Here is a 21,680-nt window from a genome sequence, read left to right as displayed (position 1 = left end):
AATTTAACAATGCATTGAATGAAATCAGAATCAAGCACCCTAATGCCACCATTCTACTCTTTGGCGATTTCAATTTTCCTACCATCAATTGGGAGACTCTAACAGCTATGGGTAACAGCGATGCTAACGAATTTCTGGATATTTGCCTTAATTTCAACCTCGTACAAATAATATCCGAACCAACTCGTGTAACTTATGACTGCGCTAATACCCTCGATCTCATATTGACGGACCGTCCTGATTATGTTAAATCTGTCACATATCATCCAGGTATGAGTGATCACAAAATAATACATGCATGTTTCACCATTAAACCCCTTTCTCGCATAATCAATAAGCAAACAATCAAACTATATGATAAGGGAAACTATACTGCCATTAACAACGGTCTTCGCGCGTTCCAACTTTTTTTTTAGTCAAACTATAACCAAAGAACAGTTCATGACAACTGGTCACTATTCAAAAGGAAAATTGAAGAATTGGTTGAAAAATTTATTCCTAAAATGACCGTACGAAATAACCGACAAAACCCATGGTTCACCAACACATTAAAACGTTTGGAAAACAAAAAGAAACGCCTTTACCGCTCAGCTAAAAACCAACACACTGACAACTCATGGAATAAGTATTACGAGGCCGAGAAAGTATACCTAAAGAAAATTCGTGAAGCCAAACGCACCTTTTTTCATTCCGATTTACCTAAAATGCTGACCACTAACCCCCGGAAGTTTTGGCAACTCATTAATCCACAACATGCGCGTACCATTTTAATCGCTGATGAGTCAGGTGAAACAATCTCTGATACAGACTGCGCCAACATATTTAATGAAGCGTTTTCATCCGTATTTACTAACGAATGTGATCCACCTCTTCCTGTACAACAGACATTTATTCACCACCCTATGCCTCCCCTAATATTCTTTCCTGCAGGAATCTTATCATTGATAGAAAACATGAAGCTGTCATCTTCTGCCGGTATCGACAATATCAACACTAAAATACTGAAAAACACCAAAGACACATGTGCGTCTTTATTGTCATTGTTGTTCACGCAGTCACTACTCACAGGCCAACTACCCAACGATTGGAAACGTGGGAAGGTCGTTCCAGTCTTTAAATCAGGTAACAAGAACTCGCCATTAAATTACCGCCCCATTTCTCTAACCAGCGTACCCTGCAAAATCATGGAGCATGTTATCTATACCCATATCATGGCCTTCCTTGATTCTAACAACTTTTTTCACCCCGCGCAGCATGGGTTTCATAGGGGCTACTCTTGTGAAACCCAACTGGCTATTTTCGTGCATGACCTGCACATTAACCTGGATTCTAATCAACAGTCCGACGTCATATTTTTAGATTTTGCTAAAGCCTTCGACCCCACAAACGCTTAATGATAAAACTTTCCCTATTAAATCTGCACCCCAACATTTTAAAATGGATTGAAGAGTTTCTAACTAATCGCTCCCAGTTTGTTACTATTAACAATAAGTTCTCTAACTTCCTTCCGGTGACGTCAGGTGTTCCCCAGGGATCAGTGCTTGGCCCCCTACTTTTTCTTATATACATTAATGACCTACCAACACATGTAACCTCTAACATACGCATGTTTGCTGACGACTGTGTAGTTTATCGTACCATCACTGGTCCCACTGATCAATCAACACTACAAAATGACCTTAATGCTGTACATAACTGGTGTGACCACTGGCTAATGGAACTTAACCCACATAAATGTAAACTTTTATCCTTCCACCGTCGTCGTAATCCTCTTATTTTTTCCTACGTAACCTCTGGAGTGCCCGTACAACCTGTTCAGTCATATAAATATTTAGGCGTAACACTTTCTAGTGATCTTTCTTGGAATTTGCATGTAACTAACACAATATCATCGGCCAATAAAACATTAGGATTCTTAAAACGTCATCTACATTGCGCGCCTCAACATGTTAAACTCTTAGCCTATAATTCACTCGTCAGGTCTAAACTGGAATTTGCGTCACCCATTTGGAACCCCCATCAAGCTTACCTCATTAATTCTCTCGAGTCCGTTCAAAATCGCGCTGCCAGGTTCATCCATGCCCTGTATTCTTATGATGTTAGTGTCTCTGCCCTAAAAACAGCCTCAGGTTTATCATCACTATCTCTCCGTCGTCGCACTTCAAGCCTTTCTTTATTCCATAAAATATTCAACAGTCCCATGCGGGCAGCTCCTTACATTCTTCCCCCAGCACGCATATCACCCCGCACCAGTCATCGCCTGCACGTCGCCCGTCCATTGTCACGCACCGTTAACTTTTCGAATTCCTTTTTTCCCCGCGCAGCTGCAGACTGGAACGGCCTTCCAGGTGACATCGCTGTTATCACCTGCTCATCCAAGTTTCTTGAAAATGTCAAAAAATATGTACAATAACTATGTTTTTATAATGTTTCCCACCCCTTATGTAACACCCCTTCCTGGGGCCTTTAAGGAAATAAAATGAAATGAAATGAAATTGCTATGAAGTTTATGAGTTCGTCTGCAAACAGAATAGATAACTTGTGTTGCGCTGCGCACCCGGCGCATAAAACAGCAAAATATTTGTTTTTGGCTGTGAAGTAAAATATACCCGATAGTATTTTGAAAGCGAAAATCAACTGCTGAAGCCCCATTGCAATTTCGTTTTGGGGCACACGCGGAGCCCCGTCCGCTTCACTATATTAAGGCGACAGCCTTTATTGCCTCATCCTCGTCACCAAGTGTCACGCTTTTGCGGCGGCTCTAATTGTTCGAGACGGGATGACATCATGGAGGTCTCGACCAATCAGAGCTTCACCACTGTATGTGCGAATGCGTGCCTATGGTCATATAGCAATCAATAATCACTTACTAATTATAGACTAATTAATTATATAAATATATTTACTACCTAATGTAACCATATGTCAATCAATGATCAGTGATATCACAAAATAAATAATTCATTACTAATTACAAATTAATGGTGAATAATTTATAATTTCTAATTAGCGACAGTTGCACAAATAATGAATCAATTAATATTAATGCCGCTCACCCGGTAAAGTCAACCACACAACAGTGGATGTAGAACAACTGCGAAGATACAAAGAGCGCGATCTCATCACTGCCAAGCAGATAGATAGATAGATAGATTTATTGAAAGGAAAAGGCAGAGAGGTTAGCCGGAATAATTAAAATCTGGCCTGCTACTCTGCCTGCCAAGCAGAATTCCCTGAATGCATGCACTCGCAGAATGTGAAAGAGCTAGAGTCGCTCGCTTTACTTGTAGCAGTATTCATCGCTACATGCGCAACAGTCACGTAGCGGAATGCAGCACAGGCTTTCGCCTTTCAGCACTTTGGTCGCCAAAGTATCCTCGAATTATTTCCAGTGCACTTAGCAGAAGAAGCAGTGAAGTAGCAACGAAGTATCAGAAGAAGCGAACGTCGTCGTCTGCACACAGGAACGCCACACAGGTGAAGAAAACAGCGCATGCGCAGTTGCGGCCTGCACCCATTCTAGTGATCTTGGCTTTACATGGTGTAGTGAATCTTTTGCGTCAAAAACGCATGGCGCAGTTGAATCAGAGTTGAGGCGAAACTCCACCACAGAAGCATCAGCAGAAGCAGCAACAGGCCACCAAACAACCGAACGTTGGCACAAATTCTTTCGCATTATCGCACGTAAGGATATCTAAATGTCCCCACAACTTTTGTGCTTCTTGTTTTGAGATGACCAATCTTTTATTTATGCGACAGGAATCATAAAATCAAGGATGCGCGGTTATTTGAATCAACGAACAAAGATTAAATATAGATGGAAAGGGAAATGTCGGACTTCTGTAGTACAAAAAATAACAAAAAAAATTGGCTGAAGGCTTAGCTTGGTTAAGCCTGGAAGATTGCGCAAGCAATAGCCTTGGCTGCGCCTTGTTCGGTGGCTGCGCCCCGACTACTGCGAGGAGCCGAGCCACAGCCCCATTTATCCTCCTAGCGTGACGTCACAAACAGCGAGCGCCCTCTGTTGGCTGCGACACAGCGCCGTGTATGGACTCGCCGCCACCACCCGATGGCGCGACCTGGGGCCTCGTCTCTCGGTCTGGCGTGACGTCACAAGGTCACGTGCAAGGTCATGTATGGAGGCGCCACGACGCGCCAAAGGCTCGAAGTGCTAGCAATATTGCTTTCGCAATAAAAGTAGCAAAATAACCAAATTTTTTTCATAGGAATGTATTACCTTTAATTACAACAGAACTAAAGAAATCTCGACTGACAGCATCATAGAAAACGCATGGCGTGCACTATACAAGGTGAAATGTTTCATTAGGATGCATATACACAACATGTACGTGGGCAGGCAGTGATTAACAAAATGAACCTATTATTTAATGTCAGTTAAAATAGCATATGAGGATAGTAAAACTCAATAACACTGACTTCAATTGTTGAAAGGGTTTAGGCATCAGCAGGTTGCGTTACTACAGGGAAAGCCTTACTAGCTTATGTTTTATCCACAAAATTTGGCACCTGATGGGATTTCGTCGCCTGGTGACATCGGCAGTCATTACCGGAAGTGAGTTTTAAGTCAGGAAACAAATTTGGAATTAACATTGTCATTAGTCACTATGATAAGTAATTACAACATAAGATATTAATTACTGGAAATAATTGATAGTTAATAAATATTATAGTATTACATTCATGATTGTAACTAATGATTGCGGTGAATACTCAGTTCAGTTCAGTCGTTCAGCCGTGTTCGACTCTTCGTGACCCTATGGACCATATCACGCCAAACTTTCCGGTCTCTATCTTCCTAACATCACATAACTTCATCTCCAGCGTCTCGAGAATGCCATCTAACCATCGTGTTCGCTGCCTACCCCTTCTCCGGTGACCCTCAACCTTTCCTAACATCAAATCTCTCTCCAGCGACTCCTCTCTTCTCATCAGATGACCAAAGTAGCTGAGCTTTAACTTTAGAATTTGACCCTCCAATGAGCAGTCAGGGTTTAGTCGACAATATCAACTGATTTGATCTTCTGGCCATCCAAGGAACTCTCAAGAGTCTCCGCCAGCACCACAATTCAAACACGTCAATTCTTCGGCGGTCAGCCTTCGTCACATTCCAACTCTCGCATCCATACATCACAACTGGAAAGACCATAGCACGAGTTATACGGATCTTGGTTGGCAGTGTACTGTCTCTGCTCTTTACAAGGCGGTCAAGGCTAGCCATGGCTCTTTTTCATGCTAAAATTGTGATGATAATTAACAGTATTAATAAAAGAAAATTATTAGTTTTGATAATTTGTTCCGGTAATCAATTGTGGTTACGTGACGTCATAAGATATCAAAGGTGTTGCCTTGATGCCAGCAACGACAAAGCAACGCTAATGCTTTTACATTTCTGCAATGCATGTGTCTGCAGTGATCAAGTTTTGAAGCAAAAGCTTCACTATGCCATGAACCAGCCAAGCTATCGCACCACCTATGGTGTACCACTCCTTGGTATTTCTCAGCAGATACAGCATTACGTGTTCCCTCTTGTATTTGAAGGCATCCTCGACTCCATAGTCTCGCCAATTTGGTCACTGCAAAACCATGCCTGCTCGTGTCTTAACCTAAGCCTAATCAAAGCACAGCCAAGCAAAACAATGCTTTCGCTTACCCTAACTAGATTTAGCAGGTGAAAACTCGGCCACTTTTTAAAACATGTCTCCTCTGCCCAAAGAAAATCAATTTACCCAAAGCTAAAAAATAGGGGGATGTTCAAGCTATGCTTAATAAACACAATAACGCTTTTAACACTGCCTTTTCATTGTGTAAATTTTGATATTTGTTTATATAGGCTTTTGGCGAGTACAAGGGGCATTATCTGGCTCGCTTTACGGTGGATGACGAGGTTTAGGACGCGTGTAAATGTAGTGATATGGCCACGAGGCGGAGGCACTTCCGACAGAAGCAAGCCATATATAGGCGGATTATCGCAAAAAGCGTGTTCTGAGGTGGTGGCTAAAACATTTATTGACCATTAAATGGTTAGAGAGCTGCTTGGGTTCGAGACTTATTGGCCTCCTCCCCTCACAATGGTCATGCACTGGAACGCATCAAGATTCAAGAAGCGCCGTCTGAGCCTATCGGTGACGTCATCGCCTGGCAGGCAACAGGAGAAAAATATAAAAATTATAAAGTGTGTGCATGCGTGAAACGCTATTCCATCATATCCTTAATCACAGAGCTTAGGTGTCCCCCTCACTTTTACTACCACGTTTTGAACACTTCCAACAAATCCTGAGCTGAAGCGGATGCGGCGGCAATCTCAACTGAACGAGGGAGGGCGCTACGAGCTGTCGGGAAGAGCAAGCGTGTGCCACGCCGGCTCGGCCGAATTTATGATCATGTCCTGAAGGATTTCTCTAGTGCTTCAAACCCATCAGGATTCGTTCCTGGTCACTTCCAGAACGAGGAGACTACCGTTGCAAAGGCGTGGCTTTCCTGAATTCACCAAATAGTTCATGCGTATATAAAGCCACAGTTACAGCTTCGGTTTCAGTTGTGCCTTGACGTTGAAAAGAGAGGCCAACTACTCAGAAATGTGTTTCTTCACACATCAGAAAACCTATGCAACCGCATGCATAATCAGCTGCCCACACGATGTACTTTGTCAAAACAAATGAAGCATGGTAAATCTCTAAGCTTGGCCCAACCTTCTTTTGGTTGGACCGAACATTTGTGGTCGAGCTGAGCTATCAGCTTAACTTCATGCAGAAGTAACAATAAAATTCAGTTAATGGAGATGCAAAAAGGTTTTATTGGCTATCTCAACAGCAACAGGTACAAAATCCAGTCAAAAACTGCTGGAAAAAGACAACAAAAAGAAAATGTCGGGGAGGAGCAAACAAACAAAACTCAACAAACAGAAACCCGCGTGCGGGCTGGTGGTGATGTGCACCTGCATCGCTGTGCCTCGCACTGGCCCCGTCGGCCTGCCTTCTCTCTTGCACTCTCTCTCTCCAAGGATGCTTGACTAGAACCCTCAACAAAAAGATACATATCCTACCACCAGACCTCTGGGGCCGCGGGCAGCTGTCGCAGTGAACTGCGCACGCCCATGTTTGATTTCAATCTGAGCTGCAAGCTTGAACCGTGCCCATGTACAGTTCGCAGAAACAAACAAGACCGCCTTGACTCCAAGATACCAAATAAGGAAAAGGCTTTGCTCGATTCTTGCGAGTTATCAACAATGATAAAGTTTTTCTTCTAAACGAAAACAGTGTATTGCATGCAACTGCACCTATATATATGTATATATATATATATATGTATACTCCATCTCAGTAGCTCACCACAGTGCAGTAGACAGCTGCACATACCTCTTAATGGAAGGAGTGCGAAAGCCTGCGAGGTTGTGTGCATTTGCACCTTGTGATTGATAGTCATCTACTAGGGGCACCCACGAGAGCACCAATGCAAGAGACTAATTATGACCGAATGACATAGTAATGCAATAAATAGTAAAAGGCCACTCAATACATGGGGTTTTCTGAAAGGTGAGTTTCAAAGGCACTAAAGTTCAAATCACATATGCACACATCATGCAGTCTCGAGCATTGCGAGGACGAAGAAAACTACTGAGATGGAGTACAATATTGATTTAAGTGACTATTTCACTTTTAATGTTTTCTAGTTTTTCTTCTGCCAAAGAAGCATGGCCCCCATGGCATCGAAGTTTAATGCAGAATGATAAACTGAAACAACTTCAAACACTTGTGGGCTACAACACAGCCTTTTTAAGAACCAGATTCATAAAGCTTTAATGCTCGAGATTGGTTTAAGATTGGCTGGCACCTCAGCAACTGACCCATCAACTCTTTCCAAACCACCCACACGAACATTGGACTATTGTTAGCTCACCTTCACATTGCCAGCTTTGTCAACCTGGCCCCAGCCCAGGCAGCACGAAATATCGGTCCAATGTTGGCATCATGTTGGTAATGAGCTGGCCCTACCCTGGACCAGACATTACCGTCACAGTACCAATATTGCGACAATGGATTGTGCTGCCTGGGAGGTTTTCAGACTGACCACCGCATGTACATGACACAGGACCAGGCTACTCATGTGAACTAAACTTGGCAGACAACCAATAATAACACAACATTCGAGCAGGACTTCATCCAGGCCGCTTGCGTCAATGCCGCTCGGTAGGTTTGCCATCGGCAAAATACGGCTAGCAGCGAACAAATGCAAGGCCGCACAATCTGGCAACAGCATGATGTTTGGGCAGTTTCGAATGCCGAGCACAGTATCATAGAGTGACCACAAGGATGCAGTGAGGAGGCACGCCATAAGTGAGCTTCCCGCGAGACAGGCACTGGCGTGAGCTTATAGGCTGAAAGATTTGGACACGTGGTATAGCAATGCAGAAGTTCCAGCATTGGCAACAACCCAGTCGAAGAGGACCCACTGGAGTGGGCCGAAATATTATTAAAACCAAATGGCATTTACAAAACAATTGGTTTTAGTTCACTTTAAATTCGATTAATCTGTCTTGGTCCATTCCAAATGGCCTTTTTAAACAAATTAAACGATGAATGTTACAAAGAAACGAGAGGGTTATGTATGTGACGTCAACAATCAGTGTCACAACAAGTCAGGAGTCAGTTTAGTACAGATGGCACTCCATTTTGTACTATTCTGACTCCTAACTGAGCTCTCATGGAGGCAAAAGATCTAGAGAACTGGCAATAGGGAACTCTCCACTTGCCCCTGTAGCCGAGCTCACATTTTAACAGTGGGAAAACACTTGTAGAGGCCATGCAGGCTCACAGCATATGGATCAAACATGATTGCCCTCTCAATGCATCCTAGGACGTAGCATGGTCACCTTCACAATAATGGTGTACCCTTCAATCAGGTCACTGAAATGTTAAACGAGCAAAGTCATTTTCTCTCCCCTCTTCCGTTCCTTTTCAAACTCCCGATTATTTCTGCGACAAAAGAGAGCTCAAGCTAAAAACAAGCACTGGCCAAGCATGCTAAGGGTGTCAAACTCTTCACAAACATGAAGTTCAGAAGTGCAGAACTTAGATGGAAGACAACCCAGAAAAAAAAGAACTGCTGCACTGCAACATCTGCTTTTATGTTTCAGTAAATGCCAATAAAGCAATAAGGCTGTTGTAAAACCATTACTGTTTTCGAACATGCACGAGTTTTGTCAGGCTTATAGTGCATTACTGCAGAGCAAGTCATCATCGTGAGAAAGTTTTAAACAAACAGAACTTTGTCCGCAGAGGCTGAAAAGATCAATTTAGTAAGGCACACCCTTGGAATGCTTGACTGGTGCTGCACATCGAGCATGCTACAGATTCTGCACTTTCTGAGCACAGCTCAAAATCGAAAGAAAAGCCATTCGCTCTACTAAACAGTCTGCGAGAACCAACCAAACACTGACTTCAGGCTGTAGTGAGCTGCAGTTGCGACAAAAGGAGGCGCGGCTGGCGAGTTGGCGGACAGGAGTCACAATATGCTGTTGGCCGCGCTACCAGCGCCATCCATTAGAAAGTCGGTGAACAAGAAGAGGACCAACTGCTCAAATTTTGCTGCCAGTCATCCTAGTCCACTGACCCTGCAGATTAGCTTCAATGTATGGATGTCCTCCGCATCCAATGCAGGCACTTAATCGAGACTGTTAACTTGCGACCAAGCGTGCTAAACATCGATGAAACTGACCTGTGAGCCACTTCTTGTGAGCCAATTATGTTACCCATTCACATAAAACTGAAAGGCCCTCCACAGAGGCAGCAATAAATGTTCGGTACACAAGATATTATTCCAGTAGATTTTCACTAACTCGCCTCCTTTTCTGCTTTCACACCTATTTTATTGCTTCACGACTCTGTGTTATGAGCAGTCACGGTTCACAAAGCAAAGGAATGTCATCTGTCTTAAAAAGAGACGGTGAGGACAAACAGAAGTTGAATTGCATCGGTCATAACCGCTAAAGGACCACTCGCACAGAAAACAGCTATTATAACCTAGACTACGCCGAAACACAAACTATAAGCATAGTCATCATTAACTAATTTCATGCAAAAAGTGTGCACCAACACATGATCTTTGGGTGAAAATTTAGGATCTACAATTCAGCAAAGTTATCCTTGAAACAATGGTAATCTGTCCTTTTAAATAAACACAACAACAGGTTGACCTGATTGGTAGAGACTTTACAGTCTACGTTTTGCTTGCATAAATGCGTATTTTGCTAGTGAAATGCTAGCGCCCAGGATAGAGCCCCAAAATCCATTTTTATTTAAAACATTAGTTGAATGACATTATCTCCAGCGTCCTTTAACTTTTACAGGATTTTTTTCCCTAGTGAAATCAATTTTATTGTGACATCATATGGCTACTTCCCATATAAAGGAAAAAGTACATATAATTTAGATTAACAATGACCTGTTCATGCAACGAACCGGTCAGAACACTTCAACGTAATTGCATAAATCGTGACAATGCTTTAAAGAGCTTGAATGTGATCGGACAAGGACGGCTTTGGACGACTAAAGTCTGCTTGTGCACAACTTTGTTACCAGCTTCTGGATATTCCTTCCGACCTTCATGTGCCCAGTAGATGACACAGTGGTTATGTCTATTCCCAAAACTAAACAAACTGCAACCAATTAACTGCTAAAGACCTATTACGCCTTCTGAGATCACAACAGCAGTTCACTCTCAACCTCTCGCATATCTATTCGAGCACTTCAGTGTTCCCGCAGACATAGCAGCCAGACGAAGGAGCAGAGAACACCGATGAATGTTTGAAAACAAAGACACAGTCTCGGGCAGCAATGCTTGGAGCCAGACAGCTTCCCAAACGTTTACACTCGACTGACACGATTCTGCACCAGAGCCGCAGGTAATGGAAAAATAAAATAAAAAAAAGACAGAAAAAAAAAAGACAGACGTTCCCTGCTAGAATGGCAGTCCATGCAAGAAAGACGCATCCTGGCGATCTCTAATGTGCGCTTCCATTCGGGAGTGCAGTTTGGCTTGCAAAGAGCTTTGGCGTGCGAGACATGAACACTTTATATGGCGAGCAAAATCAACTGCAGTTACCGTGCCCGTTCCTTACAGACATGAACCTTTCGCCGAGAACAGCCCACACTTTGCCTGTAGACCTGTTTGAGAGAGTTTCGCCAGTACACAAATCTGCTAATACACGAGCACTTTCTTGACGTGCCACCTCAAAATGGCTCTACTTGAGAGTTTCTAGCGATGCCTACAAGCCTGGGAACCTATGTGGCTTGACTCGTGCAGTACCTAGCACCACGAAACCTGGCAGCATTCGCACAAAAGTACAGAACTGCAGAGCTCTTTTAGGCGTCTTTATGTGTTGCCACGTCAAGAAACCACCTAATTTCAGTCATAAGAGCGGAGCCGAATCTAGGTGCATCACAGAGCTGTGTTGAACTCTGCTCATTTGCCACGCTCTGTCAACTCTTGGGGTGAGCCATGCACGTGTGCGATTTCTTGCTACAACCAGTGTCTCCTTTTCTCGGCACTTCCTTTAAGTATACAAAAAAAAAAAAAATCCCGTTGAGAGAACATGCACACACCTTCAGCAACCCATCGCAGTCACCTGTGCGTCAGAAAAAGTGATCTAAGTAAAAACTCTGCCTCCAACTAGGAAGTGATCATGATAGATGCGTAAGTAGCAGCGCCGCTACGAGACAAGCAAAAAGAATTCCTTTTTACAGAAAACGATGAGATGAGAGATCGCTAAGCCTGTACAAATATTCGGAGGCGTTTTTAACAAAAAGAGATGAACAATGTTAAAGCGTGATGAAGGTCGGCGGTATAGCTTGCACAGCTCATCATGCTAGTATATGGGGTTAAAGGAGCGGCTAATAAAATGAGCCCTCTACGCTAGTCGCAAGAGAAAGATGAGCTTGTAAAAATAGAGAGTGCTCTAAGAAATCTAGCACCCGCCTTCTGGAGCAGCGAGCAACACTGGCTGCACTGTTTTGTTCGTTGAAGCAAGACGTTGAGCTCTGGAAGCATGCAGTGAGTGAGCAGCGGGGTGGATAGGCCACACCTCCTGCGGGAGCCAACAAAGCGTCACACCACTGTGACGTGATGGTAACAGGAGCTCATCCTCTGTCCTCTACGGCTCTGGTGCAAACACTCCTCCTCTCAGCACGCTGTAAATTCTCACAGTGGAGGCCTAGCGGTGCGATGCAGTCTTGCACGTTTCTGTCTACACCAACGCACACACCAAATACATCAGGGTTGAAGGTAAAAGAAAAAAAACAAGCCCAGAGAGAGACGAAAACCAAACAGACTGCAAAAAGCAGCAGCAGCAGCAACGGCATATTCTACAGAGATTCCTGTAGTTATTAAACAGCAGGCTACAGAACAGCTTTGGGCTTAGTTTTCCTTTTTTTTTTCCACGAGTGCACTGGTGTAAGTGAGCGGACAAGCGCGCCAATGACACACAAACAGAAAGCCCATCAGTGCTGGCATATTTTTTTGCATATGGCTCGCTAGAGTTGCAACATCTCTCAAAGGCACGTCTATTCTAGCATGTATCGACAGCAGAGGTGCGCAGGAGCGCCCCACTTGTAAGGCTACGGCGAGAAACAAAATTGGCACACACACTCAACTTGGAAGGGTCGAGGAGGGCTGGCAGGGGGCGCCCTCTGGATATTTTGTACTAGCGCCCTCTGCAGGCAAAAATGGGAAGTGGGATGGGGGGAGCAACAAGCGAAACAATGGCACTGCGCGGCCGCGGGCCGCCCCTCGCAAAAAGGCACTGAAAAACTAACCTGACGCCAGAGCGCAGCGCAAAACATGAACAAAGCACAGCGGGGAGCAGGGCAGCGGGCGACACCTGCCCCCGCCTCCTCGGCGCGTCCTCATATATTATTATGTCGCTCTGGCTGTACACATGGCTGTATATACAGAAGAACGCAAGTGCGCAAATGTGTTTTGTCTGTGTGTGTTTGTGCAGCTTAGGAGAGAGAAAAAAAGAAATCGGCCTCGCCCCATTGCAAAGAGACGAGACGCGGCAACGAAGACGATGATGCACCGGGCTTTTCTGAGCACCGCTGGCTCTATGTACAGTGACGATGTATCGCCGAGCTAAATTATTGCCTCAGGTGTGAGCGGGGCAAGGGGCAGGTCCCCTGTTGCATAGATTTGTAGAGCAAAGTTTCGTAGGCATACTTGTGACTCTTGAAAAGACTTGCGCCAACCACTATAAACTGGCTACATGACAAAAAGAGAAAAAAAAAACAAAGAACAGAAAGGCTTGCACGCCATTTCGGCACATGCCACCTGCAACGCAACGTTGCCTACTCTCGTGTGTGTCCGCGTGTACAGGCATGTGTATATATAGTATATATAATATGTGTATACATATGTGTGTATATAATGCTATAACGTTGTATATATAACTGTCTCTAGCGTGGAGCTTGTAAAAAAGGCCCTTACTCCTGTGACTCTTTTTTGAAAAAATGAGCTACAGAGCATCAGCGTGTCTAAAAAGGGCTATGGTACAACAATCGAGTCTCTGCCTATCACAAGAGAAACCACATGTCTTGTCTTTTTCTGGCCTTGGCACCCGGGCTGGGAAGAGAGGGGGAACCCTTGAGCAAATGGCTCAGGACGGCTTGGACGCCTCTTCGGCTTCTCCGCTGGCCACCGAGAAGAAACGTTCTGCGTGACGGGTCGGAAGCACAGGAAAACAATGCATGACTACACTGTGTGAACTAAAGAAAACCTTGCAACTTCATCTAGTTACTGCATGCAGTGAGTAACCTTACAACAATAACCACACAGACATACTACAGAGTAACACTACAGTCGAACTCGAAGTGAAACGCAAAATAGCTGATGCAAGCACAATTCAATAGATAAAACACAACAATCAATAAGTTATCTGTGACCTACAAAGCAGTCCACTTACAGCGATACCAGATTTAACAATATATCGCTTATAATGATCAAATTCTCGGGAGTTATCAGTTTCCCATTGGCACTATGTAAAAATAAACCATATAACAATCAATTATCGGCGGTATACCGGATACAACGATAGCATTATTGCTGCCCGGTAGATGCTTACCGCTAGAATTTGTCTGTATGTTTAATAAAACATAAAATACTATGAAGGGAGTGATGTGAAAATTTGACAAATGCGGCGAAAATGGACTGTCGTGGAGAAATCAGCAAACGCAATCGCTGCCTGTTGCCGCTCAAAAAATGCAGCCATATCATCATTGCATCTGTGGAAGACAGTGGTACATTCGATTATCAGTCCCAGACTGTCAGGGACAACTTGCTGACAGCTGTTCAGCGCTAGATTTTTCTCGGGCAGCCCAGAAGCCCCGCCCACCAGTAAAGATCTTGGGCCGGCGGCCATTTTGAGTTAGACCTCGAGCGCATTCTGAGTACTTTTCGTGTTCCTGCATACGATATTGTGCGCTAAACAATGACACAATCTCTCTAAACAGCTGTAAGACGTTTGAATGTTGCGTCTTCGCTTTTAGACTTGAATTTCACTACACACGGAAGCGTCCAGAGTCCCGAGCACGGATTGCTTTTTCGTGCTGCCCAGAAGTTCTTCACAGCTGTTTCGTGATCTTTTCAGCGTGCAGTTTCTGAAAGCGTCGCAAGCGAACTGCTTTGTGCTGTAGCAGCAAACGCTTGTTGCAAATGCTTTTGCAAACAATTTCTTCTGCTTTTGAGCGCAGTGAGCTAGGACATTGGAAAAACTTTGTGAGCAGCAACGGCAAGAAAACCTTGCCAAACTGAGGTCTGCAAAACGCTTCCATTCAGGCATGTCACACTCCGTTCACGAAGAGCACCGATTGATTCACGCCTCTGTTATCCATCTTTAGTATTACACATGCCCGAAAAGATAAACGTGCGCGTGTCATCACTGCGAAAGAGCCCAGTCGTGGTGACTGATGGTTGGCATCGTCGGCTAAGAGCGGCAAGAGCAAACGTTGGAGAGAGCTCGCAAGGTCATGTGACCATCATGCTGCTTCCTGTCAGAGCGGAAGCCGAGATGTGTCAGCAAGTAGTCTGAGACTGGAAAATCGAATGCACCCAGTGAAGACAGGCTGTGGACAGCGATGCAACACAGTGGGAGGAGAGGGCTGTGGAGACAACCAAATGACGACTTGAGAACTAGATAAGGCTGACTAGATAGATGGTGTTGGTGCCGTTGCGCCACGGCGAGACAGATTCCACCACAGTAGAGAACTGACTTGGCTAGGACCTATTATGGTCCATCTGGTAAAAAAAGGGAAGCCTCAGTGCCAATCCAATCCAAGATGGCACCGACCACATCGACGGCATGATAACTCTCGAGACGGAAAGAGCAGATTCATCGGGATTTCTGGCAGGTTTACAAGGTTGGAAGCCTTGTGAAAAAATACGGGCATTCACACTCTACGATTTTAATGACCATCAAGGCTGGGGATGTCCTTCAGTTCATCGAGCCGCTAATCGATTTCATGCGAGCAAGAAGCACTGCCGCCAGCGGACGTGCTATTGGAAGCGATGCACACAGCGATTGTCAAGCTTCAGCTGCAGCTCAAGTGAGTGTGAATTTCTGCATTTTTTAAGGTGCTTAAGTTATTTTATGGATATTGATGCATCCTGCAATAAAGTGTTTAGTGCTCTTTATGATGATTAGCATTGGTCAGCCCTATTTACTCATCGCTGTTAAATAGGCACTGCGGAGAAACAGCGGCGGTGGCGATTTCTCCGCAGTGCTCCGCTCTGTGCGATCGCATGTCAACGGCGTTGCCCCACCTACTTCTCCCGTCCCTCCAATTCCTAGCAGAGTTAGTACGTTCACTGTATGCAGCAAACAGGAAGCGCTCGCGATATCGCTTGGTTCCCGCCAGTCAAGCGAGCAGCCCTCTGGTTGCTTTTATAGCCGGTAAACAGCGCCACAAGCTCTGGTTGCGCAATCGGGATGCACAAGCCTGTCAAAAATTTATCTCCTAATCTACCACAGGTTTGACTATGCAGCTTTGTTTTGGCCGACGGGGGTTTATTTTGATGATTGCCTATTTTAAAGCTCCCAGACACTATCATCATCAGTTCCCACCCTCCTGCGGTCGGAGAATAGCTACTGATTCTCATTTCCACCTTCTTCCTGCGTCGTTTGCTGGCTGCCATGGCGTCTCATAAGTGTAAGCCGTTGTCCTTGAAGGAGAAGTTGAACATCTTGGCAGTCGTCGACACAAATCCGAAAAAGAAGCGGATCGACATTGCAAATGACCTCGGACTGCCAGCATCAACTGTCAACACGATCGTGTCGAAGCGGAAGGAGATCGAAGGCAACGCGTTGGTGTTCGGCGCAGGGACAAAACAAGTCCGTGGAGCCAGGCATGGGGAGCTGGAAGAAGCACTTCTGAAGTGGTTCAAACAAGTGAGGGCATCCGGTGTCAACTTTGACGGAAGTATTCTTCGCGAGAAAGCAATGGAAATTGCAGATGTGCTTGAGGTTGATGACTTCACCGCCTCGAATGGCTGGATTAGCCGCTTTCGTGCTCGGCATGCCATCGCGTATCGGCAAGTGAACGGCGAAGCTGCAAGCGTCAGTCCAGCTGAAATCAAAAACTGGATTTCGTTGCAGCCCGGAATTTTGAATACACACGATCCACGAGACGTGTACAACGCCGATGAACTGGAACTGTTCTTCAAGGTACAACTGAACAAAACGCTGTGCCTGAAAAGCGACGATTGTCACGGTGGCAAAGTGAGCAAAGACCGTGTGACGGTCCTTTTATGCTGCAATGAAAATGGGAGCGATATGCTCAAGCCTTGGGTAATTGGAAAAGCCAAGAACCCACGCTGTTTGCGCAATATCGCACATTTACCTTGTGTTTATAAAAATAACACAAAGACGTAGATGACCTGCAGCATTTTTGAAGTGTTCCTTCGTTACCTCGACGGACGACTCGGATCGAGAGGACGGAACGGGCTGCTGTTTCTAGACAATTGCGCGGCCCACCCGAAGGACACTTCTTTTCTTCGAAACGTCCACGTCATTTTTCTTCCGAGCAACACAACGAGTCATCTACAGCCCTTAGACGCTGAGATTATAAAAAACGTGAAACACTTGTATAGAAAGTGCATTGTGTGACGATTCCTGGCTCGTGTCTCACGACAGCAGGGCCCGGGGAAGTTATTGTTGCTAGACGCAATGCTCTACTTGATCAGTTCGTGGGAAAGCGTTACGAGCAAAACTGTGCGTAACTGTTTTCACAAGTGCGGTTTTCGGCACGTGCCAGGGGCCAAGGAGACCCAGGAGGCCAGCGACGACTATGCAGAGATCGGAGAAGAGTTTCGATCAACCGGAGCCGATGGCTTGTTTTCAGAGTTTGTTGCCGTCGACGACAACATGCTAGCCTGTGAGCCGCAAAGCGTAGCCGAAATTGTGGCCGAGGTATGAGGCAGTGAAGCGTCTGATAGCGACCAAGACAACGAAGAGGACATCTCGACTGCTTTCGCCCAGGCCGCTGCCAGACTAGATGTGCTGCCGAGTGTTTTCCGTGACAAAAGGAACAGCGCTGCAGATAAAAACATGCATGAGCTAGAAAAGCAGCTCTACCTTTCTAATGGTCGCACCCTTCATCAACGAACGCTGGTCGACTACTTTAGGCAGTGAAACTGGAAATAAATGTCCTTGCACATCGTTCTCGAGTTTTGATTTTCGGAAATCAATGTGAGTTTGGATCATACGTTTTCCCGGATAATACAATTTTTTCTCGCATTTAAAAAAAAACGTATCAATGAAGTTTTACTGTAGCGAATTACTGCTTATATCAAACTCTCTGAAGTCTGAACATCCCCTTGAAGATCCCATGCAAAAGTTTTGCAATGCTGTTCAGCCCATTAAACTTTGGCTAACAGAACATTTGGTAGTGAAACCTCGTTATAACGAACGGTTAAAAAATCGGAAAATAGTTCGCTTTATCCATAATTCGTAATGTAAAACTTCGTAGAAAATACATGCAAGAGCAGCAAAATTCAATCAGAGAAGGCACAGCAACTCGGAGGGTGCCTACTTGAGTCACGCCCGTTTATTTACGCGCAAAGAACTGCGTTATCGCGGCCTACTTTTTTGTGTTGATCGCGTTCAGTATCACGCCCTGTTTCACAGTTTGCAAACACACAAGGGCAAACCCACTGCTCTCAATAGCACTGCAGTGATGGCACAGTAAATCCAATGCAGCAAGCACTTCTTGTGAAGTCTAAATGTTCTCATCGTCTGCAGGGTCAGCCCGAGGTTCGTCTGAGGGATGTTCAGAAACTTCCACAGCGATTTCGGCATCCGTCAGTACAGCCGTGGTCGCCGCAATGTCGTCGCCACCCACAAACTCCTCTAAAGTCATTGTTGGGGGCATGTCACCAACAAAATGCAAAAAATCGTTCCAGGCTCATAGAGCTCGCGGAGCTCTGCTTCTGCTTCGGCAGGATTGTCCCCATCATCATTTGATGCACGGGCCTCTGTTGGAACAAAACCTGCATGCCGAAAGCACTTGGCAATTGTTTCGCCTTTCATGCTGTCCCATGCCGCTTTAATGCTCCCAGCAAGTTGATCTTCAAGTCCTGCTTCATAAGAAGTTTCACGAGAAGAGTGTCAATCAGTCTTCTCTTGTAAACTGCCTTGAAGGCCCTAATTTTATCCTGGGCTTGGTCTTTAACGTCAGTGCTGCTCTTTTTTTCACGTTCACCGCCATCACAGCACTACGCACACCTGCGCACCACACTCGACGCGACGCAGCCTCCGCCGAATGCCAAGACGGCCACACCGCGACGCCGCTGCTAACACTAAAACCGAAAATGCCAAAGCAACATTCGACCGCGCCGTTGCCGCCGCTGCTGAAGCGGCGCTGTAAGCGATTGTGAGATGCGAACGATTTCTTATGGCCTCCGAGATCACCTCTGCGCACAAACAGGCGCGCGGGGGGTGATCTCAGAGGCCATAGATTTCTTTGGCTGTCAACTCCCAATGCCGTCGTGGCATCTGTGGCGCTGTCAGCGCCTGCGAGGTAGTCCTGAACGTTTGCTGCGCCGCAGAACAAACGTGTAGTGCAACGAAGCCTGCCTCCTGTTATTAAAATGAGGTAGTGCTTGGCTTCGCGAAGCTCGTAATATCTGTTTTATGCCGAACCGCGTTCGCTATGGGAAGTTAAAAATACTTGTGTTTGACAAAAATATTTTGGAAGAGTTAAATATATTCAATAATTCGTTATATGCGTGTTCGTTATATCGAGGTTTGTATCAAATTGCATGTTGTGTCGCTACAAAGGGTGCTCCTCCTAATCTGATCCCATGATAACCGTGCACATGTAGAGCCTGATTGGGTCGGTAGGGCATCCTTGGACACTTGCCGACAACACTCATGCTGCCTGGCGTGTTGTTTCTTCCACGGGACGCTTCTCGCATGCAGTAAAGTTGGCGTTCGGGTTTGACTGTTCGGGGTTGAGTGTATATCCGGGTTGGACTGTACAGCAAACCCTTGTTAACACGAACTTGCATATCTCGAAAAACCGGTTAAGTCAAAATTTTTCCATGCCGCGCCTTCACTTTCCATAGGTGCTATGTATTAGCTCCCGTTTATCTCGAAGCATTTTTCGGGCGTAATGCGGATATCTCGAAATTTTTACCGGAAGGTCCGAAGGTAAAGGTCATTACCGAAATGTGATACGGGCTCCGAGCGAGCACTTTGTTCCTATACTAAGTGCCGAACGCGGTCACGTCCGAAGAGCGAATACAAAATTCCCGCGGATGCAGCCCTTTTTTGCTTTGGGAGCAGTCACGTGAGCGCCGCTCGAGCGTGGGGACTGGTGGGTCTTATCGGGCAGTCGGTTCGGCGTGGTTCAGTCAGCTGTCCTTCGCACGTGCATACCGGTTAGTGATTGTGTGGTTTCGTCGCGCTATGTGTACGAAGTGTTGACTTTGATTTTCGTTGTGTATGTGGTGTCTGTAACGGACGACGATGTCCCTCCCTAAGCAGTGCAAATCTCTGACGCTGGAGAGAAAAGACGCCTTAATCAAGGAAGTAGACAAAAGAGGAAAGTCAAAAACAAGCATCGCCAAAGAATTCGACATCCCATTGTCGACGAACAGGCAAACGGTATTGGACGACTTCGAGCAAAGCGTCTCAAGCAAGCGGAAGCGGATTCGGGCCTCACAATTCCCGGAGGTAGAAGCAGCACTGATGTTGTGGCTCCAGAATGTCAGGGCAGCCAACCTTCCCATGACCACCCAAATGATGATGGAAAAGGCCGACGCTCTGGCATTGCAGATGGGCCGCATGGACTTCAATTGCAGCAGTGGCTGGTTTGAAAGGTTTAAGAAGAGAAACAACGTTGCCTCGAAGACAGTCCACGGCGAGAGCGGCACCGATCAGAAGGAGTGCTGACAACTGGCAGAACCACCGTCTCGCTAAGCTACAAAAGGCTTACGCAGACAAGGATATCTTCAACCTCGACGAAGCAGCACTCTTTTATAAGATGCTGCCTAGCCGCACATACACGCCCAAGAGAAAAGCGTGCACAGGCGCTAAGCAGCGCAAGACAGGGCAACAATACTTTTCGGAGCCAACTTCATGAAATGATGAAAAGCTGCCGCTGCTTATTATCGGCAAGTCGCAAAATCTACGGTGCTTTCGAAATGCACGGCTCCCCAGAGACTGCGCCAATAAAATGGCCTGGATGACTGCAGCACTCTTTGAACAGTAGGCACGTGCTCTTGATCACAAAATAGCTAAGGATGGGAGGAAAGCGTTGTTCGTGGTGGACAACTGCCCCGGCCAAGGAAAAATCTACAACTTGGAGGCAGTTACGCTGGAGTTCTTGCCTGCAAATATGATGTCTGTGCTCCAGCCAATGGACCAAGGAGTCATTGAGGTTGTTCGCAAATTTTATAGAAAGAGCCTCCTGCACCGAATTTTGTGTTCTTCCGACAGTGGTTAAATGTACAAAATAGATTTACTGGGTGCAGTCCACCCGATCGCTGAAGCCTGGCGATAAGTCTTGCCACTGACGATTGCAAATTGCTTCGCGCACGCGGGCTTTTCGCGCAGCGAGAGATAGCTCGAATCCTCCATGCTCGAACCAGACACTGACGAGTTCAGTGGTTGTGATAAACTCTGTGATGAAGTTCGCGAAGCTACTGGTTGCGCCGGCGATGCCGAAGTCGACATCACTTTTGAAGAATATGCGCTATATGAAGCGAACGTGCCTGTTACCGGAATGCTGTCCGACGCCGATATTGTTGCAATGACAGGCAACGAAGGTGGTGATCAGGTTGATGACAAAGAGCCTATAGAAGTTCTCACGACTGCAGAAACAAGGAGCCTCCTACGCTAGCTCCGCAACGAAGTTGAATGCGGCGGCAGTGACTAACGCCTCATGCTATGCGTTCAGCAGCTTTTTTCAGGCCGAATGCCAACACGAAGCAGACAAGCATTACCTAGTTTTTCCTGCCAAAATAATAAAGTTCAGTTTTTTCGTAAGAATTCCGCATTTGTTATATAAACGCTCCCTTTGTGCAGTGGAGTGTCGACGGGCATGACGGGCCGAGGGCCTCCAAAGAATTTCCGCTCGTTGCTGTCGCGCTCAGGTTCTGGGCATGGTTCTGGG

At 45.7% G+C, this 21,680-nt stretch overlaps 1 protein-coding gene across 3 annotated transcripts in view; it reads right to left on the bottom strand.

Annotated features, from left to right (window-relative positions):
• Positions 1-6,794: 6,794 nt before the first annotated feature.
• The window catches only part of NfI (Nuclear factor I), an 83,405-nt gene continuing 68,519 nt past the window's right edge, over positions 6,795-21,680 (bottom strand). For all 3 annotated transcript variants that reach the window (XM_084576287.1, XM_084576286.1, XM_084576288.1), the window contains one exon: positions 6,795-13,722. In XM_084576287.1, the coding sequence (XP_084432413.1) occupies positions 13,667-13,722 (56 nt within the window). In that variant the 3' untranslated portion in view covers positions 6,795-13,666. The remainder of the gene's footprint in view (positions 13,723-21,680) is intronic.

Source organism: Amblyomma maculatum, chromosome 8, assembly GCF_055883805.1.
Source record: "Amblyomma maculatum isolate TAMU_Amacu chromosome 8, ASM5588380v1, whole genome shotgun sequence".
Taxonomy (NCBI): Eukaryota; Metazoa; Arthropoda; class Arachnida; order Ixodida; family Ixodidae; genus Amblyomma; species Amblyomma maculatum.
The sequence above is the reverse complement of the archived record's forward strand: the minus strand, read 5'-3'. Positions and strand labels throughout refer to the sequence as shown.